We start from the raw sequence: 14,815 nt of genomic DNA, 5'->3' as shown, positions 1-14,815 counted from the left end.
AAAAAATGGGAGCTAATGTTAAAACGAGAAGCCGGAGCCCATTTCTCCTTAAGGCCTGCGACCCCGACTCAACTCAAAAAATGGGGAGATTCCGTATTAAAAAAAAGGCCCACGACTATGTTCTTAAGGCCTGGGGCTGCCCACGTCTCTTCTCTTCCTCGCAAATAGTTGGCCTCCATCTAGACCTTCTCATGTTTAGACTCCCTCCTTCTAGACTTCTAATCTTTAGAGCCTTTTGGGTTCCACCTGTGTCTAACCAAAGGAGGGTGCAACGAAGTAATTTTGGTACTCAGAAATCTCAAGCAGAGAACACCGCTTATCCAATTGGCTATGAATGTCATTTGCCAAAAAGTACCCTTGGGTTCAATGTGATTGGACTGAGCAACTGATTATATAATATGGGCCCCATTGTCTATGGCACAGATGGATTGTAGGTCGTGGAAGAGGAAGAGGCCGTGAATTTTCGATCAGATGAACAAATCATGGAGTGCCTGCGGTAAGCCTGATTGTCTGATACAGTTAGCCTTAGAACATATGGATGCCTGCTCTTGGAAGCTTAGAATTTTAACGTAGTATGAATTTTGTGTAGTCTCACTCTTTGACGAATGAATCGATTTGATTGAGTTAAGCATAAGAGTAGTCAATTCATGCTAGTATTTCCAATTTTCTCTCCCAAACAATCTAAGTTTAAATTGATCATGCGGATTCCCCCTGGGATAGGCAGTCTCTGGTCGGGGCAAGGCCATCAAGGTGACAGTGAGTGGTTTTGCCTATTATGCGTCTAGGCTGTCCCATTGAGGTTAGGCTTTTCCTCCTAGTGATAATTTGAGTGGTAACAGTGAGTTTGGGTGATATTTATGATTTAAACTTTAAAGAATAAGTCGGGATGATTCAGATTCAGCTGATTAGACTCTTCTGTTTCCTCTTAAAACATAGTCAAACTCGCGACTGCCACTTGACTGAAGAGTCTGATAACACTGCCAAGAAGCTTCGTATGGCATATGGCATAAATTGCAGAGCATAAAAGCATTAGTGGACTGAAAAGAAATGTCATACAGATCAACTTGGTTAATAATTTACTCAGTCCATCTATATTTAAGAAGCACATCTATAATAATTGAAAAGCCACTGGACCTTGAAGAAGAGGGGATGGTTGAGGTTCTGTTCCTCCATCTGTTGAGGACTGCAAGCCAATCTACTCTTTTGGGCTTCATTATTCTCACCCACTTCATGATTAATTCAGATGGATCATCCTCTTCTGATAAACAAATTATATGTTTCATCAAGCCATTGCTCCTTCCAGACAACTTTGGAGGCAGAGCTTCTATGAGCCTTTTTTGCCCTTATCCAATCCATTGTCGTCTACATCAGCCCACCTCAATCCCTTGCCCTTTACTTGCTGGTTGTCTTTATCTCCCCCAACATCAGAATCTGATTCGTCCTCTGCATTTTCAACCTCAACTCATAATACTTTTTCTTCTTCCGTTGTTGCTGTTGCTGTCGTTAATGGGTGTCCGGGGCAACAAGGTCGGAGTGCAGAGAATCGAGAATGTAATATTCTGGAGGCACGGAAATTGCAAAGCACGTGGAGCATAAACTGCAATGTACAGAACCCTAGAATTGCATTGCACACATAAATCCTAAGATAAGTCAGCTGGCATCAAAATCAGAAAAAGCATAGCACTTGGAGTGCATTTAATTTTGATGTGTGGAACCTTAAATTTGCATTTGTGCACAACATAAATCCTATTCAGCATGGGAAACCTTTCAGGGAAACATCCTATTACATATAACAGAAAGCGCAGCACCTGTAGTAAATTCCAGGGAAGAATAAAGATGACCCTTGCAATTATGTTCAGCTTTCAATTACACAGGCACACACAAAAATAAAAATAGTTCCATTTTAACCCTCAGTAGATTCAAAGTAGCTTGTGAATTTGAATGATGAACCTTGGGGTCCACAAAAGAAGTGAGTTAAATTTTGAAGGAAAATAATGCTAGAAACAAGATGTGACCTGATCATGATTTCTATTCTGTTATGATACCATTGTCAGGCCAGTGCTTTAAATTAAATTTAGATGATATGATTGCAGGGTTAAATTTTCTTTTCTCATTACCATAACACCCCTTATTTTTTGGCCAAGTCAGGGACTGATTTCCCCAATCTGCTGCTAAAATCTATTCATATCAGAACTTGCACTTCTGGGTATATGGCTGAGAATTCTCTTATTTTTCCTAGGAACCAAACCTGGGCCAACAATAGTAAACTCCCACATGTTTACCATGAGACCATAACTCAGCTGACATGGGACTAAACTTGTTACCAACTTATTATTAGATGGATCTCATGGAAAGTGAGTAACTAGAAAATAAATGTGGTGCATATGACCATAACCATGTACATAGGATAGTACTTCCTATTAATAAATACATTCCTAAAAAAATTCAAAGATGAACACTTGTATTTGCATCTAGAGAAATGACTTCTAAATCAAAATTCTATTACATCAGATCATTGTTATAGCTAAGAGACAGAATGACAATTTATTTTATTTGTCAGATCACCACACAATGCATGGACAATGGGCTATTTATATATGTTTCAACCAAACTAACGTATAAGCTATCAAACCTTCTATGATAAAATACAAGTTCATGAGCTATATTATGCATCCTTGATCTAGAAGGTAAATTCATAATTCAGGTGCAGTTATTTCTCATAGCTCAGAGAAAGACATTTTCTCAATTAAACAAAAACATAGACATATATATTTTTTCTTACATAAATGAACAACAACGTCAAAGAACTCCCTCTGGAATCAACTTTACATTAGAAAATACCCACCCAAAAAAATAGTTTTACATTGTAAAACTGCAAAGTAAACTACACCTAAAGCTCCATGGAAAAATCTCAAATTGAATTTTCGTATACAAAATTCTATGTTGAACAATATCAAATTGAATTTTAGCATATACTATTTTATATTGAACCAGGCTTTTTTTTAATCCTTGAGAGAAAACTAACCAATAAATCAATGTTAAACTAATTTTTTAAGGATCAAAAACCTGAGATGCATACCTCTCAACATATAAAACATAATTTATTAAGGATCAAAAACTTGAGATTCCTACCTCTCAACAACTAATAACACAAATATCCTGCCGGGCTAACATTGATCTATGCTAGTTTATTTACAATTGTTATTTAAATATACACCTTGATTGTTATTCAAATATACAGCCCTGTTTAACAGGATCTATGTTAGTTTATTATTATTTAAATATGAAGTAAAATAACTAATTCATCCCTGATATGGCTCTAATTCATCTTATTAAAATATCATCACATCATCCCCAGACTGGCTTAGAGTAGTTTATTGTTATTCAAATATGACAAGTAAAATAAATAATTAATCCCTGCCAAGATATGGTTCTATTCTTCATTTTATTAAAATACCATCACATTATCACCAGACAGGCCTAGATTACCTCCTTTCTCTACGTGCAATAGCAAAATAAGATCTGGGCCTAGAGCACCTCCCTTATCTATATGCAATAACAAATTTAATAAGGAATAATACATCTTGATTAAGACAATACAGGTTCCAATTATTTTTAAAAGAAGCAGCATAAAGAAACTACAATGGAGATAATAAATGAATTATTGTCCATAATCTTCTCTTAATAGAAGAAGCATGCCGAAATCCCTATCTAATATGTAATTTATGGAAATCTTTCAGCTGCTCTCTGCTTATGACAGCATAGCTACAGAGTTTGGTACAGTGAATACATATTATAGCATCCAGACCACTAACCATGCAATTTCAAAACAATATATTTAAATTTTATCAGAGCAGCGTTACAATACCTGGATTTCACACAAATAAAAGGTCCTTTATATTTCACAAAGAACAACATTTTTTGCAGAATTGGATGCAATTGCCGTGTCCAACAACAACATGCACAGGGCATGGAAACCCTGAAGACCTGTTTGGGACCATAAAAAAACTGAATAATTTCCACATCTGAAACAAACCCAAGCACATGACATTTCTGATTTACAAGCACAAATCCCCTTTAAATGCTGCAATTATCTCAAGAGTAATTCAGGACTTCATATTGCAACTACCACCTAACAGTTATTATAGAAAATACTTTAAATGCTGCAATTATCTCAAGAGTAATTCAGGACTTCATATTGCAACTACCACCTACCAGTTATTATAGAAAATACTTTTCCCGAAGTAATAAAGCATTAGCCGACTTACCAGAACCAATCAATGCACATAATTTTTTTGTTTTAAAGGGGGGGGCTTCTTACCAGTAAGTTCGCATAAACCCTAAGCCCAAAAACCCCGGTGATTAACAACGTGCAGCCTTACTTGAAGGACCTGGCGCTCATATTTCTGCACAAAATTCGAGCGTTCATCTCATTGATGGTATCAATAAGCCCTCCTAAGTCCACAGTTCCAGCGGAGGCCTCGTTCTCCTTGTCTTTCTTCTCCTGGGGTTTAGCCGCTCTACGCTTAAACTCAGTTGCCTTCTCGAAGAAATTCTCGTAGATATACTCTGTCGTGTAGCCCTTGTCCTCATCATAGAGCATGATGTGACCGTGCCATTCCCAGACACGGTAGCCGGGCTCTGGGTCCCCGTGGAACCCCACACAAACCTGGTGCTCGCCAATGGTGACGGCCTGGCCAGAGTTTGCCTTCAATTTATCAGTTTCCCTGCTGGATATAATCTGAATGATATTCTTCTCCAGCTTCGCCTCCTCTCTCTCCAATGGGCTCTTGCTCTCGTCCGCGATGATGCGATCATACGAGTTGGATAGGAAGGTATTGGTGTCCAGAAAAGGGCTACGCATATTTAGCTGACTCATCATGGTGCTCACAACCAGGCTTTCAAAAGAGTTTTTGGTGGAATACTGGTTCGCCATTTTCCCTCCGATGGCTGATATCCACTCTCCAAGACTTCCTTCCGGTGGATATCAATATATAAATTGCAATGGCCAGGCATATGTGGGCTCTCAAGGAATTTAACAGCTTGGGGATTGGAGGAAACCAAAGGGAAAAGGGCGAAAGCAATAAATTTCCTTTGCCTTTATCGCCATCAGAGTATCAGTGTTTATCTTCATGCCTGACAGTTAAACCCCAAAATTAGCATCCTTCAAGTTCATATCCTCTGGCAGCATTTAACAGCTTGGGGATTGGAGGAAACCAAAGGGAAAAGGGCGAAAGCAATAAATTACCAAGAAGCGTAGGCATGGCGCAAGATGCCACGGGCTTGGGACTCTTCTTGACCTTGACGAGACACATACGGCAATTTCCGGTGATAGAGAGGCGGGAATGATAGCAGAAGCGAGGGATAGGCGCGAATGATAGCAGAAGTGAGGGATATCGACCCCCGCTAGGGGCCGATAACAAAAATGCCGACCATTCCGCCTGAAGGATGAAGACCATAACAAAAATGCTTGAACAATTTCCTGCTGAATGTGGACGCCAGGTGTCAGTCTCAGAAACAAAAGGACGACAAAAGTTTCTTTCAAAGGAAGGCCTATCGGCCTAATAATAATCGATTCCTTTCTACTCGTGTTTTGAATTTCTGGAATTTTTATATAAGAAGTCCCATTTTAACGAAAGCTCACCTAAGGGGGAGTCTCCCTAAGCACACTAGCATTTCCTCAGCTCTTGTTGTTGCTACTTGAAGTCTTTTTTCAGAAGTAAAATGCAGTGGCATAGATTATCTTGTGTTCTATGTTCCCAATCCCAATTTTCATAAATATTGTTTTTCCATTGTTTGCAGAGTTGGTACCTATGTTCTAACAAGACTGATTTGAACACTTTACGTCAACGTAGAGTGTTACGTTGGTATCAGAGCTCCCCCTACATAAATAAATCTCACAATCTGGAAGATACAAGTGGAATTGGAAAACCATCTCAGTAATTGGCTAGTCCTCTGTGCTTTTATTCAAGTTGCTCTAATATTTTACCTGGTACAATTATGTTTTGTTCTAGCTCCTTGAATCTCTTGGCTGTATTGACTAAGTTGTTATTTGTAGCATCATGGTAGTTCACTGTGCACTTAATTTGAATTCCTCTTACTTAGGATGCAATCTTTCATTCATTTCATTTGCTTTATTGATATAGCCATATCTGGATTAAATCTCAACCACTTAAAGATTAATATCCAAAACTTACCCTTGATATTGACTGTCCATGGACAACCCAAGAGGGATTCCTTTTTGTGCTAATTGTCTTGAGCAACCCAAGAGGGATTCCTTTCTGTGCTAATTGTCTCGGGTAACCCAAGAGGGATTCCTTTCTGTGGTAATCTTTGAAATGCATGGCAGCAGATAGCATTTAGGGACAGAGTGCCCAACGCATCCATGAACCAACGAACACTTAACCAACTTGGAATTGCATCTGTGTCCATTGCTGAAGTCAGTTGTAACCTCTATAAGAGTAGCTTCTGACCATGCTCACTTTATCAGTTGCGCTTCCACTTGCGCCTTTAGTTAAAAGAGACACTTCCACTGAGCCTGCGATAGAACCATTTCAGTGCACCATATAGTGTTACATCTAGTACCGTAGCACTTAATCTAAAGGAACCCTTATCTGCGGTTCATATCTTGGGCCCGCAAAATCAGACCTCGGTATTCTCTATGCCAAGCTCCTCACTATGGTATGTCACCCCCGGTATAAACGAATCAAGGGCGATCTTAGAAGCATACAGTTTAGTAGGATAAATAAATCATGTTTAAAGCCACACTTGGGTATGAACTACCACCACCCTACTGACCCCTTGATATTGTACTAGCACTGAAACTACTAGTACTTCCTCCTACTACTGCACCAGGCTGACTACAACTGCTAGAATAATGATTGTACCAAGGAAAATAGAAAGCAAAACCAGAAAAAGAAAGTACCATATGACTTATGGATGTCAGAGTGGTCAACACTGGGCTAGCTCTGTGGTTTCCTGACATTACCTCTTCGACAACGGGGGTTCATAATCTCAGCTTCCTTCATTATCAAGAAGCAGACAATTTAGTAGGCTAAAGATTCAATCAGGATTGCCTTACAGTTCTCGATGATAGATTTTTACTGATGAAAAGTAGTTTCATGTTCTAACTCTAATCAAGGCACTATGCTTTGCTAATCATAGCACTATGTTTTTATACACCTATAAGGTGTTATAATATATTCTTTTGGTTCTTTGGACTTCTTTGGAGAGAAAATCTCGTCTGAAGTTCTTTAGTGCAGTGCGTTACTATCACTAGTCTACTCTCAACATACGGATGGAAGCTTCCCTCTGTAGATTTGCAACTTAAGGTCACATTGTTCTCCACTATTCTTTATGGGTTTGAGGTGTGAGGGTCTTGCCTTTGAGACAAACTATGCCAAGATATAGAGTGTAGAGACCCATATGCTTCTGCATGATCAAGAGAAATAAAACAATTTCGCATGCCATTGTTCAGGTAGAGTTTGTGACCCATTCACTCTGGCTTGAGACCATTTTTAGATTGGTCTAGCTGTTGCATCATATTTGCTATATCTTTGACACAATATTTAGTAGGGAGTGTTATCCATACTTTGCTTTTTATACCTATTAGGCCATAGCCTCGAATAGAGACCCATTGATTGGCTTCATCGTTGAAAGCAGACTCGAATAGACCCATTGATTAGCTCCATCATTGATGCTTTCAGAGGTTTCAGACCATCGTCAGTCAATTGGCATCTTGTTGGATAGCTTTCACATATACAGGCAGGATGTATAGGCCTGACTTGACCTACCAAGTGGGTTAAAGGGCAAAATGGCCTTTTTTTAGAGATTGTTCCCTCATATGGTATGAGGTATTATTCTCGATTGATCTATCAGTCACAGTGTATGGTCTCTCCATTTGAGCTACAAGGTGTGGGTCTTTGTTCCGTTGGTAGTTCAAGGGCTGCCCTCCAAAGTTCACCATGCCAAAAGGAAGTAGTCAGATAGTTTGTGCCCCTTTTTTCATCGTTTAAAATCCTTGGAGCATCTTTTAAGGGATTGTAGATTTTATAGATCATGCTGGAGGTTGGTGCAGGGCTGGCATTTTGTTCTGCTTCATGTGCAGCTTGATTCGTGCACACAGTTTCATTGGTGTGCAGGTCTTCTTGGGGTTTTTCGGTGCTTGGTTTCATGCTTTCAGGGGTTTGGGACTGTATTTAGATTTCAGCTTTGATCCACAATCTAGAAGCTTCAATGCAAGTATGCTTGAGGTCAATTTTGTCAATTCTTTTTTTCACTTCTGGCGAAAAGAAGTAGGTATGAAATTATTTGTCAAAGGATACCTCCTAATAAAGGATGCCAAAGAGCTTATTGCTATCACGTACTGAGGTTATTGCTGCCTTAGTTTCTCTTAGGAAGAGGATATGATTCATGTATGTATACACTCTTTTCTTTTGGTTGGTTTTTCTGTTTCAAATACTAAGTACAATAGAGAAAAATTTTATCACTCCTTGTGGACTTCCACTAATGAGGCAAGGTAATTTGCCTATTCTCTATTCTATACTACATATTAACAATGTAAAGCCCATTGCACAGCTTGTATAATAAATTTGCAATTTTTGGATTTTACACTACATATTAACAATGTAAATCCCATTGCACAGTGTTTTTAATAAATTTGCAATTTATGTAAAACATACCTCGGTAATTGCAGAGATCTTATAGATAATTTATAAACCTTGAGTGAGTAATGTGAAGTAGCATTAAAGTCATTTTTTTTCAATATAAAAATTGTGTTTTCAATGGCCCAGAACAAATGGGAGGTGCAAGTCATTTAAGCATTCAAATATTACTGTTGTAAAGGCCTTGCAGGGGCTGGGGGTCAATGTTTTATTGCCTGCTTCACTGTTCGACTATATGCAATTGTTTTCCTCTTACTCATATCTTTAATATCCGGGTTTGCTCTCAGAAAGGAAGGTTCTCATCTACATTTACATCGAAACTCTGTTTTCTAGCCCAACCACAATTTGAGGAATGAAAAAAACTCTTGTGAAAACAATACCTATTTGTATACACTTTCATCAATGCTATTTATTTCCATGATTTTCCTATCTTACCTGTAGTATATCCTTTTTTTCTTCAAGATTTTTATTTGAGAAATGAACTGATTGGTTAGTCCTAAACTACCTTTGAACTATATATATATATATATATATATGTGTGTGTGTGTATGTGGGCATTAAAAAGTAGCTTGAGAAAGTTGTGTTGTTCACAAAATCTGAACATGATCCATTGGCAGAGCTTGTAAGTAAATGTTAAGGGATATAATGGCTTTGACTGTGTCAGAAAATTTCAATGAATAAAAATGATGGCTAGTTTGAACATGTTTGAACGTATAAGAAAATGATCTTTGCTTTTGAATACCGAATTATTCTGAGCTGATTTGTCTGGTTTAATAAGATGAGCATATTCACATAGGTTTATTGTATAGAATATCTATAATCTATTAAGAAAATAAATTATTTGTTGGGTAGGTATGCCGTCGCATCACAGCCTTGTTGTTCTATCGAAATCGTTTTCACTCATGGGTTAAACAAATCACACATTTGTTTTATGGTCTGGGGATAAATATTAAGCAACTTGTAAATTAGTTAACCATACCATCGTATTTACTACTGGCTATAATATTTGACTAGTAATTATACCTAGAGTGTGCAGTTTATATATAGCACACTTGATACATATCTTAACTTACAACCTTGAACACTTTCCAATTTTGCAAAGTAAAAACATCCTAGTTGAGTCAGGTCACAAATTTTGGAGGAAGTACTCCATTTTATTATATTTGTCAATCAAGCCATAAAATCCTGTTGGGCACTAGGACTTCTATTGTGGTTTCACACAGTTTAATTAAAAACAATGAACTACATTATATTTAGATGTTAGCGTTCTCAATAATTGATTAAGATTGAAAACTTTCTTTGAATCTTGCACTTGAGACAAATCAGATGGAAGAAAAAAGCAATCATATTACCATATGAATCTAAAGGGTTATGGTAAAATGGGATCCAGTTATATGAGCAAATCACAATAACAAGTACCTAACAAAAATACTTTCAGGAAAATGTTTATAGGGCTTAAAATGCATTGGGAGTAAAAGGGCTAGTTGGCCTCTTTTCTGTGGTGGATACCTTCGAAGTAGTATTCCACATGGTAAGCACATTCTCTGGCCTCTCTGCACTCTGGCCTCTTTGCAATAAGATATACATTTGCTAAAAATCATTAGAACTTCATAAAATCTTCATTTTCCACCCATTAATCCCCACCCTAAATCCATTTCTCTCTCGCTTCTCAAATCAAAATAATTTAAGACCTCGAAAATATGAGTTTTTTCCCTCAGCATAATAATATAGTTCTGAGATGACACACAGGAGTGATCTGAGAACTTCACGTGCAATTCCTTAATGTAGCACCATATACCTTGCCTTGTATCACTCACTACGTTGTACTTTTCCTTATATGACTTACTGCAATGTAATAGACTAAGCCATGCCTATTATTCTAGCTAGACTTAATTTTATGATTTTGGGACCTAAAAGTTCTTTTAAATCTAAGAACCGTTGTGTATATGGAATTGATGTTGTTCATGGTCACAACAATGTCTATGGGGCTACCGTCTTCCCTCACAATGTTGGGCTTGGAGCTGTCAGGGAAGTAGAGTATCAACTCCATTTTTTCTTCACAACATTTCCTTGCAACTAGAAAATTTCATGGCTAATGATTTAAACAAATGAGTAGGTTGAGTGGTCGGCTATATTTCATGAAAACCCTTTATCTATGGACAATACTAGAGAGCCTGGGCCTATATCCGTAGGCATTATTTTTTCATCGTAAGTAGTATTATGATTTGGAAAGTGCCAAGGGCCACTCTGATTGCAATGAGCAAAATGTTAGGAGACAATGATTTGAAAAGTAACTAGGGTTATCTGAATGATTATGGGCAAAATCTTGAGTAACTGAATTGGGATAATAACAGAATCAGGGTGAAAATGTTGATGTTTAATACATCATGGGAACTTTGGCTTCTGATTACTGCCCTCAAAATCAAAATCTTCTAGAAAGTTTGGCTAACAATTTGTATCAACGTTTTATGGACACAGGGATCCCGATCTGGTTAAAAGAATTAGAGCTGCCATAGATCTGGAAGTTCGATCTACTGGCATTCAATACACATTTTCTCCATGTGTTGCTGTAAGACTCTGGCATGGAAGTGCTCGATGGAAGTTCATTCAAAAATGAGAGTCAAGTTTTCACTGTTTAGAATGTCTTGTTTGATGCGAGCAGGTCTGCAGGATCTTTACAAAGAGGGTGCCGTATGTGGCTGGATAGTAAGTTTCAGACTTTTTGTTTTATCCCTACTTAGAACATAAATTTCTTTGATCAATCAATTGTACCACAATTTCCTATATAATTGGACATTAAGCTGCAAACATTTTGCTTTATCCATGCTTAGAATATGAATTTCTTTGATCAATCAATTGTACCACAGTTTCCTGAAATAGTTTTCTAACCATGTGATTTGTTGATGTTTGTCAGGTCAAATATTGTAGCGTGCACTAAGCACTTTGTGGGCGATGGTGGAACAACCCGGGGTGTCGATGAGAATAACACTGTCAGCAATTATAAACAATTAGTCAACATCCACATGACCCCCTATTTCGATGCCATTGCCAAAGGAGTCTCCACCGTTATGGTTTCTTACTCTAGTTGGAATGGACAGAAGATGCACGCTAACCGTTTTCTCATTTCTCATGTTCTAAAAAAGCAACTTAGCTAATAGAATTCCCAAATCTATTTTATATCGTATTGCATATTGTAGATTAGTAGATTGATCTGAAATTTAATTTTCATTACTGGTTAAAATCATGTACATACTTTTATGACAAATCAACTTTCGTCAGAAGCATCAGTTAGTTAAAAAACAAATGGAAGCCATTAGAATTCTCTGTATTTCAAATATCGGACTAAATCAGATTTGGGCGTCTTAATGTATTTGAATTCTATTTTCTATGCTTCAAAAGATTTGTAGGCTTCAGGCTGTGATATATATCTAGTGCTTTAAGCAAAGACCGGTTTTCAGTATACCTGGACTCATTTCTCTTGTTTGAGGCGATGCAATTGGGAGTGGAGTCCCATTAATATTCTATAATTGCACTTCAAATCTAAACTCCTAATGAATTCTGAGTGCAGGCATTGAGGGTGTCTTCAGTCTCATATATCACTGCGTGGTTCATTATATTATTTTCAAATGTTTGTTAGGATCCCCATTCAGCTTAATAACAACGAATGTAAACACATAATTTAGGAAATTTTAAGGTGTAAATTTCAGTCTGAAATTAATTTTGTATTTTCTAAAATGATTTGACTAGGATAAAAATATTTTACATTAAAAATCTCCAAATATTTTTAAAAGCTATATAAAATCCTAAAGAATTCTAATTTTTTTAAAAACTACATGATCAATCATGTTATTATTAGTATTTTAAAAATTAATATCATAAATTTGGAATTAACTTATATATATGCTAATAGACTTGCCATCTTGAAGCATTGGCTTCTTTGAAAGTTGAAATTCAAAGCCTTTCACACATTCATATGATTCCTTAACCAGAAAACCAAATCCAGGTATTTGGCAATGTATCTACCATATACTTTTCATTTCAATGGCTTGTTAACATACTTGCTATAGGGGTGCAGAGCGGGGTATATAAAATATAATTGGATCCTGCTATACGGGTGCAGGGTGGGTTATAGAAAATATGATTGGATCTTGATGTGGTTTTCCTATTTCATAACCATAGAAGGCAAAAACTATAAAGACACTTGTATCTGGTTGATGTATAGAAATTGCATCAGATACATGAATTGTCAGCACTGTGTGCATATATTTGCAGGGCAATGATAAAGGCACTCAGTACAGATCTGGCATATATTACTATTCAGCTGATCAGGAAAGAGCTGCACGGGAATCAATGGAAAGGCACCAAAAGCCACTGCATAAAGAGATCATGATAGAGATCCTGCCAGCGAAGAAGTTTTACAGAGCAGAAGAGTATCATCAACAATACCTGGAAAAGAGATCAACTGGTGCCAAACAATCTAGGGCCAAAGGATGCAATGATCCAATTCGATGTTATGGTTGAATAGTGACTCGATCAAATTAACTGGACTTCTTTCAAAATTAAAGTATTTGTATCTTCTTGTTTAGTTCAGCTAGATATTACAACAGAGTGCTGTATATGGGAATAGGGGAGTATTATGGTGGTGAAAATTTTGCGTCATGCCTCAACCATCCATCTTGGATAGTGTCATCCGATTTCAAGCTCTTAAAGATGATTTTGATTTCAAGCTAGTAAAGCTCAAGGCTCAAGTATAACTCTATACTTATCTTTATTTGTAATCCTGTTGTCAAAATAAGTTTATCTTATCTAGTTAGCTATGTTGTTAAATGTCATTTGGATTTTAGTTGAAAGAAACAGAGGAAGAGATGAATTGTTTCTGTTCTCTACATATTTATTGATATAATTTGATTCTCTTCAAAAGAAACTTTATGAATAATGATAGTTAATAGTTCATAACTTTAGGGCTATTATCTTCTCTCAGGAAATATGGTTTCTAAGAAAGAGTGCAATGTACTTATATTCTACTCTTGTACAGAAGGAATTCCTATTAGACATTGGAAGACTGTTTGTGGGATATGGAGTTAGACTTACTTGTTTTACTGTATGTTTTTTAACTTGATTAAATATGCCATTAGAAGATTGTTTGTGGGATATGGAGTTGGACTGTTTTCATTTTTTGGATGCAAGAATTGACAATATTTTCTCTTGGCATCATGCCCTTGGGCAGGGACTTGTTACTCGCAAACCATCTTGTTAAAATATCAATCCACAGTCCAAGCGTATTTTACCAAAAAGGGTAAAACATAAACAAAACAAGAGACATGACTGCATGGTGAATAGAACAAGAAATAGGACTCAAGGTTTCTGGTGAATTATAAGCGTAAACCACCTCAGTGACAACGTACATTACCACTATAAAATTGAGTTTTGGGGATACAAAACCTACTTTACTAGAAATAGGAAACATAAACATAACTAGAATCGTGACTATAGAATTTTAACAGATAAGCAACTTGAACCCACCCATCTCCCTGAATATATCATGCACTTAAAGAATGGTGGTGTTGTCAAAATGTAATCCCAACAGAGGAATGGAAATGATAATAGGAACAAGAACTGAATGGAAAAGAGGTATACTAGTCACGCCTCTACTGACATTGATCTGAACAATGTTGCATGTCATTAAATGGGTATGTAGCACAGGGTAGAGAAGTCCATCGGTCAGGGGTAGACCTAATCTTCCATTCATTTCCCATCGTAGTTTTAACAAAAATTTACTTGGGAATATCGACATCCAACCTAAACCGTTCTATTGAATGACATGCAAGCTATTAGTTATTTCAAAAGTGAAAAACTCTACATAAGTCACCAATAAGGCATTGGTTCACTAGTGAGGTCAGCAGAGTTTAACCCAACCACCAGGCTTCACTATCACTGTTGTCCATGCCACCTAAATGACATAACAGAAAAGCACCGGGCGATTTTGGTAGAAAAATTACCATCCAGACTTATCACATAAACCAACGGAAGTCACTCATGGGCAAGTTTCTTGCATTAATTCTTATAATTAAACAATAAAAATAAAATGTAGTTACCTACCTCTTGAGTGGGTTTAGTATCCTCTGGAAACCTCTCCTCTGGCACAGAGCCTC

The 14,815-nt window shown here is 37.1% G+C and overlaps 1 protein-coding gene across 1 annotated transcript; it reads right to left on the bottom strand.

The window, feature by feature from the left end:
- Window positions 1–4,378: 4,378 nt before the first annotated feature.
- LOC149190421 (uncharacterized) lies at window positions 4,379–4,936 on the bottom strand. Its single transcript, XM_089410509.1, has one exon. It carries the CDS (start codon window positions 4,934–4,936, stop codon window positions 4,379–4,381), a length of 558 nt encoding a protein of 185 aa, XP_089266635.1.
- Between the last annotated feature and the right edge of the window lie 9,879 nt (window positions 4,937–14,815).

This window comes from Pinus tabuliformis, chromosome 3_1 (genome assembly GCF_031772625.1).
Source record: "Pinus tabuliformis cultivar Carrire ecotype Pingquan chromosome 3_1, CPIR1, whole genome shotgun sequence".
NCBI classification, from domain to species: Eukaryota; Viridiplantae; Streptophyta; class Pinopsida; order Pinales; family Pinaceae; genus Pinus; species Pinus tabuliformis.
Note: the sequence above shows the minus strand (reverse complement) of the source record. Positions and strands in the feature narration are given on the sequence as shown.

What these genes read in the sequence shown, in the direction of transcription:
- LOC149190421 (XM_089410509.1), bottom strand. Translation starts at nt 4,936, where the DNA reads ATGGCGAACCAGTATTCCACCAAAAACTCTTTTGAAAGCCTGGTTGTG.